Genomic DNA, 20920 nt, shown 5'->3' with positions numbered 1-20920 from the left:
TGGGAGTGGAAGAGCTGGGGTGAGGTTTGGAAAGTTGTAGGTATATTTAGTAAATATAGGGGAACTGAAGACCAGATAGTAAGAAGGAAGAGTGAAATCTGAGTAGATAGAAAAAGAAAAAAAATAATAAAAGGAAGAAAGCTGAAAGGAAGGAAAAGATTAATATCTGAGATAGAAAGAAATGAAAAAAAGAAGAGAGGAAAGAAGACATGGCAGATAAACTGGAGAGTTAAGAGAAGAAAAAGAAAAGCAGAAACGAAAGACTGGGACTAATACAATTAGAAAATAAAATGGCCAGACAATAGAAGTAGAAAAATAATTTTATTTTCAGTATATTTATCAGAATATGTCAATTTTTGGAATTTATATGTGTTACCTTTGTATTTTCCACCATGCATGGGAGGTGCATCTCTTTCTATTTTTCTGGAAAATGGTGGAAGCACTGATAAAAGAAAACATCGATGAACATTTTGAAAGAAACGAACTTCTGATAACCAGCCAACATGGTTTCTGCAAGGGGAGATCGTGCCTAACGAACTTATTGCACTTCTTCGAAGGAATTAACAAACGGATGGACAGAGGAGACCCCATAGACATCATATACCTAGATTTCCAAAAAGCCTTTGACAAGGTACCCCATGAACGCCTACTTCGGAAACTGAAGAACCATGGGGTGGAAGGAGACGTACATAGATGGATCAGAAACTGGTTGGCGGGCAGGAAACAGAGGGTAGGTCTAAAGGGCCACTACTCGGACTGGAGGAGGGTCACGAGTGGTGTCCCGCAGGGCTCGGTGCTCAGGCCGCTGCTATTTAATATATTCATAAATGATCTAGAAACAGGGACGAAGTGTGAGATAATAAAATTTGCGGAAGACACCAAACTATTTAGTGGAGCTCGGACTAAAGAGGACTGCGAAGAATTGCAAAGGGACTTGAACAAACTAGGGGAATGGGCGACGAGATGGCAGATGAAGTTCAACATTGAGAAATGTAAAATATTACATGTGGGAAGCAGAAACCCGAGGTACAACTACACAATGGGAGGAATGTTATTAAATGAGAGTACCCAAGAAAGGGACTTGGGGGTAATGGTGGACATGACAATGAAGCCAATGGCACAGTGTGCAGCAGCCGCTAAGAGAGCGAATAGAATGCTAGGTATAATCAAGAAGGGTATTACAACCAGAATGAAAGAAGTTATCCTGCCGTTGTATCGGGCGATGGTGCATCCGCATCTGGAGTACTGCGTCCAATATTGGTCGCCGAACCTTAAGAAGGATATGGCGTTACTTGAGAGGGTTCAGAGGAGAGCGACACATCTAATAAAAGGGATGGAAAACCTTTCATACGCTGAGAGATTGGAGAAACTGGGACTCTTTTCCTTGGAGAAGAGGAGACTTAGAGAGGATATGATAGAGACTTACAAGATCATGAAGGGCATAGAGAGAGTAGAGAAGGACAGATTATTCAAACTTTCAAAGAATAAAAGAACAAGAGGGCATTCGGAAAAGTTGAAAGGGGACAGGAAGTTCTTCTTTACCCAACGTGTGGTGGACACTTGGAATGCGCTTCCAGAGGGTGTAATAGGGCAGAGTACGGTACTGGGGTTCAAGAAAGGATTGGACAATTTCCTGCTGGAAAAGGGGATAGAGGGTTATAGATAGAGGATTACTGTACAGGTCCTGAATCTGTTGGGCCGCCGCGTGAGCAGACTGCTGGGCACGATGGACCTCAGGTCTGACCCAGCGGAGGCATTTCTTATGTTCTTATGGTGGTGTACTGCATGCATAAAATGGCTTCTTGGGGTTTCAGTTTAATTTCTGTCTACCTTTTTTATTGTTAGTCTGTAGTCACTTACCACCCCCTTTTACAAAACCATGCAAGAGGGTTTTAGTGCCGGCCGGTACGCTGAATGTTCTGCACTGCTCCGACAGTCATAGAGCTCCTATGAGCGTTAGAGCAGCACAGTGTAGTGCTGCCCAATTCAGGAAAAAAAAATTCGATTCGATTCAGCCTATTGAATCGATTTTTCAATTCGATTTGATTTTCTTGCCCAATTGGGTGTTTTTTAAAACATCCTGGTGTATTTATTTTATAGCCTCTTCACCCCCTTTGCCTTCTCCTAACCACACTGGTGCTGTGGTGTAAACAAAATAAACAAACAAAAAAGACTTTTCCTCTCTCTGTTAAATCCTAGCTCATGTTTGCGGTCTAACACCAGCTCTGGCAGGATACACTTTTCAAATCTGACATATTGTAATCACAAAACAGAAAATAAAATTATTTTTTCTACCTTTTGTTGTCTGGTCATTATTCAAATCTTGTTGGTCCCAGGCTCTGGTTGTCTGCTGATAACTTGCTTGCCAGGGTCTCCTTCTTTCTTCTTTCTCCGTGCTAACCATCAATCTTCTATCTCTGTCCTCCCCTTCTGTTTCCCTTCCCTCCCCTGGAGGTCTGGCATCTTTCCTTTTCTTCGTCTCCATCCACAGATCCACCTTTTCTCAACTACCCTTTCATTCAGCATCTCTCCCTCCTTCCCCACCACCCCAGGGTCCACCATCTCTCCCTTTCTGTTCCTTTCATCCCTAAATCCCACTGCCCACCATCTCTCTCCCTCTCCTCTGTTGTTAGACCCATTATTTCTTCCCCCCAAAGTCCAGCATATGCACGTCTCTTTGAACCCCCCCTTCCCTCCCTCCCTTCGTGTACTTCTACACCAGGGCCCCCTCCCCTGAAGGTCTGTCCCCCCCCTGAAGGCCTGCACCCCCCCTGAAGGCCTACACTCCATCCCTGAAGGCCTGCCTGTCCCCCGTAAAGGCCTGCACCCCCCTGAAGGCCTGTACCACCCCCCCAAAGGACTGCACCTCCCCCTGAAGGACTGTCTCTCCCCCCCCCCCCCGGAAGGCCTGTGTGTTCCTCCCTGACCTCCCACGCCTCCGTTTACCTGATTCCAGCAGGGAGCAGCCTTCAGTGAGGATCGCCGGTACTTTAGTGATCATTGCAGGTTGCCATAGGCCTTTGGAGCTGTCTTCCCTCTGCCGCGGTCACACCCCTCCTCTGATGTCAGAGGCAGGATCATGGCAGAAGGAAGACAGCTCCTGAGGCCTATGGCAACCTGCAATGATCGCTAGATTACCGGCAAGCCTCTCTGCAGGTTGCTCCCTGCTGGAATCAGGTAAATGGAGGCACGGGAGGCCAGGGGGAAGCCGGATACTGCAGCACTTCATGACTGACCCTCCCCCTCGCCCTCTAAAGGAGGAGCGGCTGCAGACAGCCAGCAAGAGGCAGCGCTGCCAATCCTGCTTTAGGGGGCAACACCCTTGCCCCCTAAAGCAGGATTGTAAGACAATGAAACAGGAGGCCGATTTTTTTGTTTTGTTTTGAATCAATTCGAATCAATTCACCTGAAATGAATCGGTGAATCGATTTGAATCGTGAATCGGGCAGCACTAGCGCAGAGCATTCAGCATACCAGCCAGCACAAAAATCCTCTTGCACGGTTTGTAAAAGGGGGATGGGGATTATTCTGTACTTGGCAAAGGTGTATCTATGTTCTGTGTGTGACTGAGGCCACATATTCCAGTAGCATGTTTCTACATAATGATCTGTACTAGATGTGTATAATCCAAGAGTTTTCTTCCCCCCTCCTAATTTTTTTGTCTTGAGGATATAGTTATAAATAATATGAATGCTTTGGAAATGACATGCACATTCTTAATCTGTTCTCTAATAATCTGACTTGTTCAGTTTTCCCAACAAGTATATAGATGTTCCAGAGCGTATGCAATATTTATGGAGCTGCCTTTTTCTGATAAGGCTCCTTTTTGTAAGAGTTTTGGAAGCTGTTGCCATTTTGAAATTGAATCATTCTATTGGTCCTGATTGACAATTAGTTCATAGTATGCCTGATACTGGAGAGGATTCATGTTTCTGTTACTGAAATCTCTTCAGACTTACACCACAATCAGTATAAGTTCCCAGCACCTCACATATAATGTATAGTCCCCAGCTCCTCAGAAGTACCACCTGGGCTCAAACAATTTTCATTGCCCTAGGCTTTATATACTACCTCCTCACTGGAGCGGCTCACAATTTTTTATTTACTATAAAACTTATGATTTTAGTTCTTTTATTTAACACCCCTTATAGCATATTTCTTTCTTAAGGGTACTTAGCTTATTATAAGTGGTCTTCCTTTCAGGGATATAGGAGCCAACATGTTTCACCCATGAAGGTTTTCTCAAGGCTTATCATCCCTTAATACACTTGAATCCGTCAACCGGACCACTGACATTCAGGGACACAGGAGGGAGGTGGGGGTGGGTCAGAGTCGGCCCTAAAAGTTACCTGCGATTTTCCATATTCACAGGCCGGCTCAGCCCCTAACTCTCGCGGATTCGGAGGGAGAAGTGTTAAATATTTTACCTATCTGTCCTGAAATGCTCACAATCTAACTGTGGTACCTGGGGCAATTGAAGGATTAAGTAATTTGCCCAGAGCAGACTAGGATCAAACGCACAACCTCAGAGTGCTGAGGCAGCGTTTCTAACTACTAGGCCACACCTGTCTGGTAAAATGCCCTAGCTCTGCTCTGCACCCAATGTTGGGGGAGGGTTTACTGTAGTTGCAGAATATATATTTGAAAAGAAAAAATGAGAACCATAATACAGTTTGTATTTTATTATGGTGTTATAAATGCACCATGATTCTCACTAATCTACTTGAGGGATTAAGGCATGACCCCCCCCTTACTTCCCCAGTAGTCACTGACCCCCCTCCCACCACCCAAAGATGTGAAAGAAACAGTACCTTTCAGTCTGTATTACAACTTCAGTTGACCACACAGACACCGCTCAGCAGAGCAGAGGGGCACTCTAAGGGGTACAGCAGTGAGCGTCACATTAAAAAGTCCCAGGTACACATTTTACCATAACCTGCAAATATTGTATGGTGAGCCCTCCAAAACCCACCCAAAGCCTATTGTACCTATATAAAGATGGCACCTGCAGGCATAAGGGCTATTGTTCTGGTATGCAGGTGGGTGGTCAGTGGTGTAGTAAGGAGGGGGGCAGTCAGCCTTGGACATAGTCTTTGTAAGGGGCGCAGGCACACGTCCTTCTCTCCCACCCCCCACGTGCGCCCCTTTCCTCGTACCTCTGTAATTTTCCCTGTGCAAGCAGCATTACGAACTTGCTGCCTGTGTCGGTGTTGCCTCTCTCTGACATCACTTCTGGGTCCCACGCCTAGGAAATGATATCAGAGAGATAGCTGACATGACGCAGGCAGCAAATTCGTGCTGTTGCTCGCTGCCTAGAAAATTTAAAAGGTATGGGGGAAGGGGAGCGGGAAGGAGAAGAGGGCGAGGAAAGGGCACCACTGCCCCATGCGCCACTCACCCTCACTACGCCACTGGGTACAGTGGGTTTTGGAGGTCTTCGCAGGAACAGGAAGTTGCATCAGATTAAGCAGGACTCTGCAGAAGAAAGCTCTGATGCCAGCCAGAAAAAGCCTGTACTCATCGCTGCCAGTAATGTTAAACAAATAGGGAAGAACGCAGGGAGGGGAAAGGAAGGGAGAGGGCAATGGCGAGAGAGCGATGCAGTGATGTAGGACCCGCTGCAGTGGAGGAGAAGAGAGAAAGAAAGAGAGCAAGTAGATTCAGGTCAAATTTACCAATGGATTTAACCAAGCAGTGTTTGACTTCAAGCACTAAAGTTAACAGGGCAGTGGCACTGGGCTGAATATCATCCAGTGCCCTGTTAACTTCTGAATATTCAGTGCCAGCAGCCATACATGCCCAGTCATTGAATATCTAGGATCAGGTCGGCCTGTGTTTGCGAATAACTCCAAATCATCAGGCTGAATATTTGGCAAATTATTTATTGTAGTTTATTTTGTGTTTGTTTGCTTTTCTCTGTATGACTATATTGGATATGTTGTATATAGATGTGTTTCCTGTTAATTTCTGGAGTTTTTCAAATTATAACTTTAAAAGAAATGATCTCACCCTTATCGGAGTGAGGGCATTTTCGATGGGATACCTGCCAGGCTCCTGCTCTACCTTCCATTCAAAACTGGACCCCATTGGTGAATTATTAGCAACATTATCATGGCTCTAGGTCAGGGGTTCTCAATCCAATCCTCAGGGCACATCCAACCAGTTGGGTTTTCAAGATAACCACAATGAATATGCATGAGCTAGATCTGCATGCACTACCTCCTTGATACGCAAATCCATCTCATGCATATTCATTGTGGATATCCTAAAAACCCAACAGGCTGAGTATGCTCTGAGGACTGGATTGAGAGCCACTATTCTAGATAGGCAGATGGTCTGAAAGCACTTTAGCTGTGAGCCAGTCCTGGTGAAAAGTTTTAAAAGGGCCGTGATTTTTAAAGGTTTGCAGCACTTTTCACATAGTTATACTAGGGATTCTCAAACCTGTCCATGAGAAATCGGTCAGGTTTTCTGGATATCCACACAGGACGTGTATGAGAAATTTACATGCAGTGGAATCAGCACATGCAAATCAATCTCATGAATATCCAGAAAATCTGACTGGCTGGGGTTCCCCCAGGACAGGTTTGAAAACCACCAATTTATGCACATACACACAAACAAAGATAATTGCTCTATTTTACAGATCAGAAAAGGAGTGGTCAACCGCAATCCTCAAGGACCACAACCCAGTTGAGTTTTCAAGATTTTCCCAATGAATATGCATGAGATCTATTTGCATAAAATGGGAGCAGTGCTTACAAATAGATCTCATGCATAATCATTAGGGAAATCCTAAAAACTCAACTCGGTTGTGGCCCTTGAGGACTGAGGTTGCCCACTCCTGAATTAGAAAGATTGGGAAAGGGTGATAGGGAAGCTATCAACTTGTGTATCAAATCCTAGCGACTTGATGACTATCATCAAGTTATTCTGGCAGAATACAGAAGTAGTATAAATTTGATGTTGTTGCCGTTGTCACATCAAATGCGATCCTCCGTCTCCAACACTGCCCGTCTGCTGCTGCCCAGATGGGTGGTCCATCATTAGTCTGACATCTGCACTGAAACTTGTCTGCCTTTGGAAGCCCTACTGATAGTGAAAGTACTGAATGCACAGCTTTCAGCTTCTCAGATGTGCGCAAGCCCCAGTGGCACGACAAGCCCATGAACTGGAGGATAGGGAAGTAGAGATACTTAAATCCAATCCTCCAGGACCATTAGTAGATCTGGTTTTCAAGATTTCCCTAACAAGAATTTCTACAATACATTTGTCTAGGACAGGGATGGGCAATCTCAATCCTTGAGGACCCAGCCCAGAATGCTTTTCAAGATTTCTGCAATGAATCTGTTTGCATGCACTACCTCTGTTATATGCATATTCATTGAGAAAATCTAGTAAACCTGATTGGATAGTGGGCCTCAAGGCCCAAGGTTGCCCATCCCTGGTCTAGGAAATTGTTTGTCTACATTCAGGGCACTTTGAAAACAGACTGGTCTGCAGCCCTTGAGGAAAATGTTTGCACTCCTCTGCAGAAACAAGCCCTCAGTGTCTGAACTATATTCATTCATCCTTCAGCTCAGTTTTCTTATGATCCTCCTTAAGAATGGAAAAAACGTTTGTGAATCATTAATCAGGCTCTATAGAGAGAACTAACTTTGGCATGGAGCTACTCGTACTTTACATGTTTGGAGTATCTGGTACCCTCTTGGTAACTAAAGCTCACCCTGTGGTGCAGCTGTGTTGTGTAGGAGGTGGGTTGGGCTGCATTAGAGATCCTTATTCCTCTCTGGAAAACAGGCTGCAGAGTCCTTTGTATGCCTGTATCCTAAGCAAAAGGAGGTGAGGTCAACCCGCAAGTTGCTTAAACTATACAATGTTTATATGAGGCTCCCTGGGACTATGGAATAGCCAAGGGTTGGCAAAGGACCACTAAACCTATCAAACCAAGTGTGGGAAGCTGCAGTGAGACAAGAAGGAAGGAAAACTCAAAAAATAATGGCAATCACAAAAATTTGTTCCCAGAGACTGACCAGCTGGAAAAATAACAATATTACATAAGAGTTTCCGTGGTATCACTGGTGGACAGCATTTGTTTGATATTTCATGTTTCTTTTACACATAGGCCTAGATTCTGTAAAGTGCACCTAAAGGTGTTTTTTACTAATTTGTTATCATTATTTCAGGACTGTAAGCTTTAACATAATTAACCCAAAGTATACCAAGGGCTTAGGGGAAAGGTATCACTATTCGCCGAAGACGCCAAAATTTGCAACATAGTAGGCAACAGCTTATTACCTGACAATATGACACAGGACTTACTGCTGCTAGAACGATGGTCAACGACTTGGCAGCTAGGCTTCAATGCTAAAAAATGCAAGGTAATGCACCTGGGTAGGAGAAACCCGCGCAGAACTTATGCACTAAATGGTGAGACCTTGGTTAGGACCATGGCAGAACATGATCTAGGAGTGATCATTAGTGAGGACATGAAGGCTGCCAATCAAGTGGAGAAGGCTTCCTCCAGAGCAAGACAAATGATGGGTTGTATCCATAGAGGTTTTGTCAGCAGGAGACCTGAAGTCATTATGCCGTTGTACAGATCCATGGTGAGGCCTCACTTGGAGTATTGTGTTCAATTCTGGAGACCACACTACCGTAAGGACATGCTGAGGATCGAGTCAGTTCAGCGAATGGCCACCAGGATGGTATCGGGGCTAAAGGATCTAACGTATGAAGAAAGACTAAAGAAATTGCGGCTGTACTCACTTCAGGAACGAAGAGAGAGGGGAGACATGATTGAAACGTTTAAGTACATCACGGGTCGCATTGAGTCGGAAGATGATATCTTCTGTCTTAAGGGACCCTCGACCACCAGAGGGCATCCGCTGAAGATCAGGGGAGGGAAGTTTCATGGAGACTCCAGAAAATACTTCTTCACCGAAAGAGTGGTGGATCAGTGGAACAGACTCCCACTGCAGGTGGTTGAGGCCAGCAGTGTGACGGATTTTAAGAGAAGATGGGATGCTCACGTGGGATCTTTAAGGGAGTAAATTCGGTAACAAATACTTGGAATGGGCAGACTTGGTGGGCTATAGCCCTTTTCTGCCACTATGTTTCTATGTTTCATCATTAAAAGGATAATAAAAACACAGTATACCATGTTTAAAAGGATATTTATAATATATTAGCTTCAGTAGGAGTTGATCTGGGAACATCAGCATGGAAGGGGAAAAGCTTCACTCCTGTGCTACAGAGAAACTTGTATAGCAATGGTATCATTAGCTCCTATATGAAATGTAAAGCATAGGACTTTGAGCTCCATATAGGCTTCTAATAGACATGATTTAAGCTCCAGAAAGGCTTTAGTACAATACATGCTATTTAGGTCATCCAATCAACTTTCTCTGGGCATCCCACAGACGTTATTTGAGAGAGGTTTTTAGAAAAAATTCCTTGCTCTCTTTATCATGAAACATTGCTACAATCAGCTCATTCTTCTAAGCAAACAGAAAGCCCATAACTTCAACTGGCCAAGCTTAAAAACAGAATAAAACACAGAACAGACCTGATTGTGGCTTCTAATTCATTGCAAATAGAGGTATGGAGATGCACAATGATGACTTCATTGTGACATCATCAAAGTGCACCTGCACAAGTAAAAGACAGGCCAGGAGTTGAATTCACAACCTCTGGAAGATCAGTACTGCACTTTTACTCATTGAGCTACAGCACCTTCCACTCCAGTTTCTCTGACGCCCCTGTCATATCATAGTTTAGTGATCTGCTAAGGTAAAATCTGCGTAGCTATCATCTCACAATTAGCTGAGACAAAAGACTGGTGGCTCAATGGCTTCTGGCTTCATTGTCCCAAAAGCCAGAATCTCAAGTTGGGTTCAATAAATATGATGTGGAATCAAATACTGCTGTTTTGTATCTCATGCAAGCTCAACTTTTGGAATAGATTATTGTTAATGTTGTGCTGTTTGAGATGAAAATTAGATGTGATTGGTCTGTAGCTTGTAATTTTTATTAAAATGAGTATTTTGTCAGCTGAAGGACATGAAGGAGTCAAACCCAGACCAGGCTCATAGCCCAACCTTCAGTCTAACCACTGTGCTACAGAACCAGCCATAAAAGCATAGCAATTCTAAATGGATTACACTGTGCTGTTTAGGCATCCTTTGGGCACCCAAAGAATACAGAATCAGCTGCAGTTCAGCATATGTCAAGCTGTCAGGATAGGAAACTGACTGAAAGAAGCCACCAAATTAAGGCACCTGGTTCATCCTCTCCACCTCTCATCTAATCTCATGTTCTCAAATATTATGCTAGTTGCAGGCTATGAAGCAGGAGACATGCCAACTACCCTGTTTGCCACCCCACCCCCCATTCGCAGCCTGGGCCTCATGGAACACTAGATAAGACAAAGGCCAATGTGACTAAGGAGTTAAATTGGTGCTTATTAAGGAAACACTAATGCCTGGCTGCTACTCAATAGAAATAAGCACAAAGTGAAAAATGGTATAAGATTTTTATTGCACAGTCCAGGAAAGCAGCAACTGCAGTTCGATGAGATAGATGACAGGTATGCAGAGTAAGGCACTTGTAGGTCCAAGTTGTTACTGTGGTAGAATTGTTAAGGTCCCAGAATCTGCTCCTGGTAGGAGAAGGTAGGCTGAAGAAAAAGGAAGATTGATTGAGACAAATTAAGAGTTGATTGGTGAGTTTTAAGCTGTTTTTTTACAAAGGTGCACTAAATCCACACATGCCCTAACTACTAATGTGTGCATAGGATAAAATGCATGCGTTAACCTTTACCATACACTAACGGCGCTTAAACTGTGTCTAAAATTTCATTTACCATGTGCTGAAGTGGCACCGTTTAGGCGCCATTAGCGTGTGGTAAAGGTTAATGTGTGCATGTTATCCTATGCACACGTTAGTAGTTAGCGCATGCATGGATTTAGCGTACCTTTGTAAAACTCACCAATTGACTGTTTTCTCAGAAAATCTTCTATAAATACACCCTTCTGAAGGAAAAAAAGTGTGAAACATGTTAGTATTGTGAAAATATAGATAATTCATCACAAGGGCAAACAAAGGTTTCAGTACATCATTCTTACCTATTCTGTCTGTTTTAGTATTTGAGCTTTGTCCAGGTGCAAGCTCTTGTGCTGAACCCAGTTTGAACAGACCTGGGAACCAGAAATCAGGAGAAAAGGGGGAAAAGATCAAGACATATATGGAAAAATAAAATGCAGCACAGTCTCAGAATAACAGCTAGAATGAACAGAAGCAAAAGAAACACTGTTCCTTTTTTATAATAAGGATACCTAACAATTATGACTCTAAAAAGATTTACCTTTAGCTCTATGAGGAAAATCACTGGTATAGGTTCCATTTTGCTGGCACCAAACAGCATGGGGTTTATTTCAGCCAAGATTCCTGGAAACAATTATTATCATCACTAATTCTCAGACCTGCTAATGACCCTGTGAAATGAAGAGAATTGTGGCAGATTTCAGGGGGAGAAAAAGTTAATGGAGAATCACCAAAAGTAGTCCAAAGATGAAATCAGTTCTGCCTGAGCTCTTATCTAATAAAGACACCTAAATAGCTAGCAATATATCATTCTCATCTAGATTTGTTCCTGGAAAGATGAAAAAGGTTAGACAAACATCAAAATTGCAAATTACTATAGTTGCTAATGGTCCTATGAAATGGAGAGTTGTGGCAGATATAGGAATGAAAAGGTTAAAAAATAATCAAGAAAAGTAAAGTCTCAAAAATAAGCATTAACACAGAATACGTGTCCTAAAAGAGAAAACACTACTCTGATAGACCTTCTTATACTAAGCATGCCTAAGTAGCAACTGATGTCATAGGCACTGTTTGGACTTCCAACTAGAAAATTTTCAAATTTGATTGGTGTGGTTTGGGCAAACACACCTGTCCTGACTTTTAATCAATTCCTTCCCTTCTCAAAGCTTTTACTAGAAGCCATTTGTCATCTGCTTATTCTGTAGAGGCACTGTTACCAAATTCTTTTTATTTATTTATTTATACACTTTCAAATATAATCAATCAAGTAAAACTTGTACAGAAAGCAAGGTCCAAGAAATAAAGAAAAACATCCAACATAATACATACATTCCAATAATTATTCCATCTTAGATCTCGCTCAAGTCCTCATATAAGATCCAAGATTAAATTAAACGGAATTTAAGGTAATCAATTAAAAGAAAAGAACAATTATAGGTGAGACCATGATTAGGCAGTCATCTATTCATCATGAGCTTTCTCCAGCCGTGACAGAGACAGGAATGTTGTCAGTTGTGAAGGTTCAAAGAAAACAAACTTATGCAATTTATAATGAACGATACATTTACAAGGGTATCGAAGAAAAAAGGTAGCACCCAGGGCAGTAATTGCAGGTCTTAACAATAGAAATTCTTTTCTGCGCCTCTGTGTGTCCCTGGCCAAATCAGGAAACATTTGAACTTTAAGTCCCAAAAAGTCTTTGTGTTTATTTTTAAAGTATAACTTCAATAACCATGTTTTATCCAAAGTAAGAGCAACTGAAAGAAGCAAAGTAGCCGGAGTGGCTACTTCCCTATCTGAGGACTCTAATAAAGCGGTTATATCCAAAGGTTGTTTAATCACTTCTTGATTCGCTTCTTGGGAATTCTTTTGATCTCTAAGTTCTTTAACAGGCAAATAGTAAGCCTCTGTAAATGGTGGAATAGACGAATCAGGAATTTCAAGTATTTCCACTAAGTATCGTTTAAGCATATCTCTAGGAGTTATTGTAGGAATCCTAGGAAAATTAATCAATCTAAGGTTATTATTTCTTGAAAAATTTTCAAGTGATTCAAGCTTTCTCCTCAAATTAGTATTATCTTTAATTAAAGCCTCCTGTATTAGTTTAAAAGATTTAGTATCTTGGTGTTGAGTTTCGAATTGTGATTTAAAGTCACTGGTAATTTTCTGTAATCCTGAAATTTCTTTATCATGCTCTTTAAGCCTTTCTTCCACTTGATTAAATTGAGAGGTTATAGTTTTAGGTATAGTAGCTACCAAGTCCCACAGAGCATCCAACGTTACTTCCTGGGGTTTTATAAGTTGGGGAAATTTTAAATGTATAGTCTTATGCTCACCCACTGGCAAGTCTTCCTGCTGCTGTTCAGGCTGATCCAAACCAGCTCCCACTGATGTTGAAGCCTCAAACTCCATGTTCAAGCTCCCCAGTGCAAACTGAGAGCCTGAATCACCATTCCCCGGGCTATTCTCTGCTGCCTCTGGTAGGGGAAGCCTCCAGCTCCCGGAAGCTCCCCCTCCCTCGGGGTTCTGGCAGTTTGAGGATGCGGGAGCGGTGCTCGCGTTTCAGGGCTGAAGGTCGTCTCAAGCCCCAAGGAGGTCTGCTGCACGCCGTTCCCCTGCAGCGTCTCTGGCGGGGGCAGCCCTGTTTCTGCAGACATGCCCTGCATGCGCCGGATAAGCTCCTCGATGCCGCCGGCCACGGGAGTCCCGAGTCGTCACGAGGCGCCAGCGAGGAGGTTGTCAGGAGCTGACTCACATCCAACCTATGCAATCGCCATCTTGGATCCCGTCCGTGCAACAAGGCCACTGTTACCAAATTCTAAACAAAGCTCCCTCTAAAGCTCTATGCCTTAAGGGGCTACTTTTATCTTCCATAAGTCAGGGGTTCAAATCTTGAGTGCAGTTAGCAAATATTTCATATTCATTTTTCTACCAGAAAACCATGAAACTTTTTGGCCATTCCTTTGCTTAAACATATTTGAGTTGATCTTTAAAATGATCTGTAGCAATTCTCAGATGTCTAAAGCAGCCTGTTCTCTCTTCCTAATCCCCCCTCCCCCGCCCCAACACACACTTCTCAAGCATGAAACCACAAACAGCCACCTGAGTAGAAGCTGATGTAGCTCTATGGGTTAAAGTCCTCTACTGATCATACAAAGGTTGTGAGCTCAACACCCAGCACATCTTTTAATTGTGGCTTACTACCTTGAAAGTGCAGCTTGATGATCTCACAATGAGGTCAGCTTTGTGAAGCTGAAGAGCTCCATTTTGCAATGAGGGAAAATGCATGTTAAGGTCTGTATCTGTTTTTTCTCTTTTTAAGCGCTGAGAAATGAAGTAATGTATGCAACAATGATATGTTTTTCATGTTCTTTCTTTGCCTTCAAGAAAGAGCTGATTGCAGCACTGTTAGCTGAGGAAAAAATGGGGTTCTTTTTAAGCAGGAAAGCCAAAGGTGGTGTAATGAGTAAATCATATTACTGTTTGAGCAGAAAAGTACTGTTTTCCATGCAATATGTTTATATTGATGAGCTCTATTGATACGGTAGCTTATTAAATCTATTAGGAGGGAGAAAGAAGAAAAAAACCCATATTCAAACTCACTATAGGAAATATCATTGCGAAAGCTGAAAGCACGCCTAATCTGTGTCTATAGGAAGTCTCTAAGAAAGCTGAAACTCCAATGAAATGAAGCAAAAACTACACTTAGACCAGCTTTTCCTTCGCTTTAAGCAGAGCCCAGTGTCTGATGAGGTGGCAGCTCACATGCCATTCATCAGCCAGAAAGTTGAAATTTTGAAAGTATGCCTATCTGAAGCCTATCTTAAGCTTAACTTAAGCCTATGTTAAGCCTAACTTAAGCCTAATTTAAGCCTATCTTAAGCCTAACTTAAGCCTATCCTAAGCCTAACTTAAGCCTATCTTAAGCTTGACTTAGGCCTAACTTAAGTCTATCTTAAACAAGACAACTGAATTTTCTTCTCCTACGGTGGGCTTTAAGCAGAGCTTAGTGTCTGATGAGGTGCGGGGCGGAGCAAGCTCACATGCCATTCATCAGCCAGAAAGCTGAAAGTTGAAATCATCAAACTTAGACGCGACTATTCCCTAAATCTGCGCCAATCTCACATCTGTGCTCTAAGGACGCCTACGTCTAAGTTCTAATTAACGCTTGTTAAGACCCTTAAATCGCTCATTATCCACTTAAATCAGATGCCTAAAGCACACCTAAAGTTAGGCGTACTTTACAGAATCTATGCCATAGAGCTGAGAGTGGTGTGCATACTATGGCTAAATGAATAGAAACCATTTGTGTAATTCACTAATAAGAGAGCTTAGCTAAACATGTAATAAATGTTATGCATTAAATGTTATTTATAGTTGATAGTTTATTGTGGGTTGCAATATTAATTTCTTCCCCTTCTACTGTTAGATTATTTATTTATATACCGCTTATTCTAAACAGTTTATATCAGGGGTCTTCAAAGTCCCACCTCGAGGGCCGAATCCAGTCAGGTTTTCAGGATTTCCCCAATGAATATGCATTGAAAGCAGTATATGCACATCGATCTCATGCATATTCATTGGGGAAACCCAAAAACCTGACTGGATTCGGCATTCGAGGAGGGACTTTGGAGACCCCTGGTTTATATAAATGGCTCTCAAACATGTCCTGGAGGACCACCAGTCAGTCGGGTTTTTGGGATAGCCCTAATGAATATGCATGGAAGAGATTTGCATATAATGGAGAATGAAAGTCATACAAATCTGCCTCATGCATATTCATTAGGGTTATCCTGAAAACCTGACTGGCTGGTGGTCCTCCAGGACAGGGTTGAGAACCACTGGTTTATATTGAATAGTAACGCATTTCCCCAGTTGGCACTTCTCTTTATTTCTCCCATGTCTCCTCCTTTTGAGATTGTCTCTTATTGACTTGAGCTGTCTTCTTGCCCTCTTGACCTAAAGAACACCTTACCAAGGGCTGTACATGTGGTACAGCTGCAGAGGGTGGAAATATGAAGTGGTACACATGGTACACGTGGTACAGCTGCAGAGGGTGGAAATATGGAGTGGTCCAAGAATTGCTTCCAACCCACCATCTCCTCTCATTTACAGTGGCAAAGTGAGCAAGGTTGGGAAGGCACTAGTGGGTGAGTCACACAGGGCACAACTATACTGAGTGCTTTTAAAGCAAAGCAATGCATGCCTCTAGCACTGCAGCTGGACAGGTTTGATACTCGATCTGTGCTCAAGTTCCTTCAGATTTATGCAAGATTTTGTATTCAGTAGGATGGTGGTTTTGCTGTTGGAGCCCATTTATGGTATTACTTTCAATCATGCCATCCTTATCAACATTGTTAGACTGAATTAAATATAACTGAGCTCAGATCCAGGCTGAATCAAATTGGAAGTGCCATGGAGACCTGGTAAGGTGAGCCCAGTGGGACAGACTGATCCAGTCTTTATTTTACTTCCATGGAAATAAAGTTCTGATCAGAAAGCAGGAAGTACATCTCCCTGTGTACAGGGGTAAAATCAGAACCAGATAAGCCTGGCCCCTTCTTCACTTTGGGCAATCCAGTTGCCCTAGGGACCATAAAGTTAAAAATTGTAGTATAATCAATTTTGAGATCTAGTAAACCATTTTGGGATTTTTATGAGATTATGGTACTATATTTTCTTTGTCTAAAATAAATCTATAGAGCAATGTGAGTTAACTTAACATGGAGTAGGCCAAAATCTTCGGTTGGGTTTCAAGATTTCCATATGTATGAGATCTATGAGGGGCTGCTTGGGTAATAATGGCTTTCAAATCTGCGCAACCTTTTACAAAATTAGGATCACTTTTAACACACACCTAACAGCTTGAACTAGTACACCATGGGACATGCTCAGGTTTCCTGCAGTAATTACAAAATCAGTGGATGCGCTAATTGTGTGTTAGTTTTTTTTAAGAGGGCATTCCTACGCTAACAAGTTAGCACAGCTATATTACCTTGCGCTATTTGGTTAATTCACAGATACTGCATGAGCCCTATTGACTACAAAATGGGAGGCAGTAATGGGCAAGCACTAATGGCGGGCGGCAGGAAGGATGCCCACTCCCTCCTACCACCACTACCCCCAAAGCATCCCCCTCACCGAAGCATCCCAGTAGGAGTGTCCAATTTCTCCTACCAGAACCCCCAAGCAAACACCGGCAGGAGCAGTACCTAATTCCTCCTGCCGAAACCCCCCCAAAACACCTCCCCTCCTAACCGTGATAGGCAGGAGGGATGCCCACTATCTCCTGCCACAACATCCCCCCAAAACACCCCCTGCCTCACCCAACAACAATAGCCAGGAGGGATGTCTACTCCCTCCTGCTTCCACCCAACAATTTATTATACTGTCTATGCTACGAAGTGAAGGGAATGATATGATTATGCTACTTGCAACCTTCTATCACCTGTGCTGCAGCATTCTGAATTAATTGGAGCAGGTACAAACTATTTTTGGTTTGCATTATAGCAGTCCAGTCATGAAGTTATCATAACTAATAGACCTAAGGTTACCATATGGCTCCAGAAAAAGGATGGCTGATTGAGACATCCGGGTTGTACTTCCATTGTCTCTGTTCATTCTCCTTACTTCCATTGCTCTCAAGGGATGTAAAACCCGGATGTCTCAGCCTGTCCTGCTTTTTCTGGAGCCATATGATAAATCTACATAGACCTCTGTGATCCGGCTCATTTTTTCAGTATGTGGACAGAGATTTTGTAGTTGCCACAGGTGATAGAAACAGTTTCTAAAGGTTGTTTGAATTTGCAGGATCAGAATAAGTGATGAGTCTAGTAGTATCTCATGATGACTCTAGCAGTATATCAAGATTCCTGACCTGTGATTTTAGGGGAGTTCATACTTCCAAAGTGTACCTGTCCTCTTGTGCTAGGAACATACAAAATCTCTGTTTTGTATGGCTCAGGATGAATTTGTTGGTTTTTGCCCATTCCTAAGTTGTTGTTAGACAGATAGTCAATTTACACAAAGTCATATATGGATCTGGTTAAATGGGTTTGAGTAGTTCTACATTATTGGTATAGATATAAAATGTTGTGTCCATCAATCAAAGCAGCTCAGCTAAAGGCCCAAGGTAGATATCAAATAAAATAGATGGCAGTATGGATCCCTGTGATATCCTGAAATTCAGTGCCCAAAGGTAAAAATGTGTTATTGCTGAACAAAACAGCTTGGCTGTCTGACAAATGGGATTTGAACCATGTAATTACTGTGCCACTGAGACCTGTTTCTCTAATTTTGAAATCATGATATTATGATCCACAGTGGCAAAGGCTGTTCAGAAATCCAGCAACATTGAGACTGGGACTGATCCCCATCACAGTTTCTGTACAGATTTTCAAAAAGGGACAAAAGAACTGACTCCATTCCATACCCCAATTTGAATCCAGATTGGCATTCGTTTGGCCAGTTCCTTTCATCTAGCCTGTCATTGAGCTGAATGTAGACTGTCTGTTCTAAAGCTTTTTCCAGGAAAGGAATGTTAGAGACTGGTTGCTTGCTTTTGACCTTGTCCTGGTCAAGGGAGCTCTTTTTCAGTAGGCAGTGTACCACAGCCCTTTTTAGTATTGTGGGTAATTGTTCTTCTTCAAGAGAGGAATGGATGATTTTAGCGGTTCTTTCAATAAGGCTTTTGCTTGCTAGCTGTACTGTCTTTGCTGTTTGTTTTAGACTTGCTAAACCACCCGTTACACACTTTCCAAGTAGTGCAACATTGTTCTATAAAAATAAAATAGACTTTATAATATCAAAAATAGTAAGTTAGTAAAGGAAGGGTATGTTATAGAAGTTCAGTGATCTCCTTCCCAAAATCCAACTGAATGGAGGACTAGGGGAAATATTGAGAATAATGAAGTGAATGCATCCTGAAACAAAAATATCTTCAACTCAGTTTTAAATTTCTTCAAGAGGGCAGGAGGATAGATGTAGGCCTTTCAAGATTTTTTTCCAAGAGCTTTCTCTGTGACCTGGTTGAATGAATAACAGATCACTGGGCATGGGGGGAGGAGAGAATATTCTCATTAGCTTGTGAAGACTCTATGGAACAGTCTGTAGGTCCTGAAGGAGACCTTTCAATTGTATTAGCAAAGTAGGGAAGACTTTAGCCTAAACACATATTGTGCATGCACTTTTATCTGACAGGCAAACCTAAGAACTGTGATGACTTTATGGACGACAGTTACAGTGAAGTATGTGGAAGACCACCAACCCCTGAACCTTGGGCAGTGAAACTTTCACATAGGCCTTCACCTTCCAAGAATGTGTCTATTCCTCGGGCACTACACCTGTACTTGCCAAACTTGTCCCCAGAAGATGAAGAAAGAAAACCAAACAAGTATGTCTGTGTCAACTCAGTTGACATAGTTCTATTTTTTTTTTTAATTACCAGGTTGGGGACAGTGAATGGGGAAAGATTCTACCTTCCACTCCAGCAAGTTCAGAATAGTTGCAGGTCAGAAACAAAAGATTCTAAGTCTGTAACATGGTGTGACCTAATAGAAAATCAACACCAGTTGACATATCTCAACCATTTAGCTCAGGGGTGGATAATCTTGGTCCTTGAGAACTGCAATCCAGTTGGGTTTTCAGGATTTACCCAATGAATATGCATTAAATCTGTTTGCACGCACTGCCTCCACTGTGTGCAAATAGATATCATGCTTATTCATTGAGGATATCCTGAAAACCCAATTGGGTTGCAGCCTTCAAGGACCAAAGTTGCCCACCTCTGATTTAGCTAATTTTCATTTCACACTGTATTATATTTAGTGCTTGTATTCATAAGTGTTTATAAATGGTACATTTAGGTGTTCTTTCCTCATAATCAGTGGTTCTTTGAGAGTGCAAAAAAATAGGTGTTTATGGGTGTTTCTCCAACATAGATGCTATTACTGGGTTCTTTTTCTGGTTAAATCACATATGTATATACTGTATGTGCTATTCAGGAGTCACTGGCACAAACAAGGCAGAAAAACTAATTGGAGGATACAAGATAAGGTGATTTTATTTTTAATCTAAAATAAGAAGTCCTAATTAGATTGGCTAATTTGAAACTGATTTGCAACATGCGTATAGGGTTAAATGAGGACCTGGGACAATGTGATGTTGGTTAAATTAAAACATATCTGCACTAGAATTTATCTGCCTTTTTTATTACAAAGTTGTTTTTACAGTATTGCCTCTCATCACTTAGCTGTTTTAGAGATAAACAAATTGAATAGTGTACACTTGCAATGTGCAGGGCCAGATTAAGGGATAGGCCAAGTAGGAATGGGCCTAGGCCCTGCAATGGTCATGGGGGCCCGCCACCAGAACCACCATTCCTATTCTTCCACCGGAACTATCCTCCCTATTCTGCCACTGCTGCTTTCCTTAACCAGCAGCAGCTGCAGTAAACTTTAAATCAGGAGTGTCCGTCCTTCTTTCCTTCGGTGCCTCCCTCAGGCAGGTATTTAGCTGCTGGCCAGCTCCCTTGCTGCCTGCAGTGGTTTTTCCACTCAAAACTGCGGGCGTCCACTCCTCACATGATCCGTGGCTGCATCTGAAGCATTCCCTCTGACATCAAGAGGTCAGAGAGAAGGCTTCCGACACAGCTGTGGATTGCGCAAGGAGCCAACGTCCGCTGTTTTGAGTGGAAATACCACTGCAGGCAGCAAGGGAGTCAGCCAGCAGCTAAATACTCGCCGGAGGGAGGCACAGAAGATATGCTGCTGCTGCACAGGGAAGGGGAAGGCACAGAAGAAATGCTGCTGCACAAGGAAGGGGGAGGAGGGGAGAAATGCTGCTGCTGCACAGGGAATGGGGGAGGAGGAGAAATGCTGCTGCTGCTGCACAGGGAAGGAAGAAATACTGCTGCTTCACAGGAAAGAGGGAAGGGGGGAGAAATGCTGCTGCTGCAGGGGAGAGGGAAGGAGGGAGAAGGAAAAGAGAGAGGAACGAGAGATGCCCAAGTCCATGGGAGGGAGGGAAAGGAAACAAAGAAAGGAGATACCAGATCATGGAGGGGAGGGAGAGATGCCAGGGCATGGGGGAGGGAAGG

At 42.7% G+C, this 20920-nt stretch overlaps 1 protein-coding gene and 1 long non-coding RNA gene across 2 annotated transcripts in view; one reads left to right on the top strand and one right to left on the bottom strand.

The window, feature by feature from the left end:
• The window catches only part of LOC117367395, a 45479-nt gene that overhangs the window by 19118 nt on the left and 5441 nt on the right, over nucleotides 1–20920 (top strand). Inside the window, exon 3 of the mRNA XM_033959884.1 lies at nucleotides 19024–19216. Within this exon, the coding sequence (XP_033815775.1) occupies nucleotides 19024–19216 (193 nt within the window). The remainder of the gene's footprint in view (nucleotides 1–19023; nucleotides 19217–20920) is intronic.
• Nucleotides 11134–20920, bottom strand: part of LOC117367396 — a 31032-nt gene continuing 21245 nt past the window's right edge. The window contains exons 3-4 of the long non-coding RNA XR_004540761.1: nucleotides 11366–11495; nucleotides 11134–11198 (exon numbers count right to left, since the gene is read on the bottom strand). This is a non-coding gene — a long non-coding RNA (uncharacterized LOC117367396). The remainder of the gene's footprint in view (nucleotides 11199–11365; nucleotides 11496–20920) is intronic.

The sequence above is a fragment of the Geotrypetes seraphini genome, chromosome 10, assembly GCF_902459505.1.
Source record: "Geotrypetes seraphini chromosome 10, aGeoSer1.1, whole genome shotgun sequence".
Lineage (NCBI taxonomy): Eukaryota > Metazoa > Chordata > Amphibia > Gymnophiona > Dermophiidae > Geotrypetes > Geotrypetes seraphini.
Note: the sequence above shows the minus strand (reverse complement) of the source record. Positions and strands in the feature narration are given on the sequence as shown.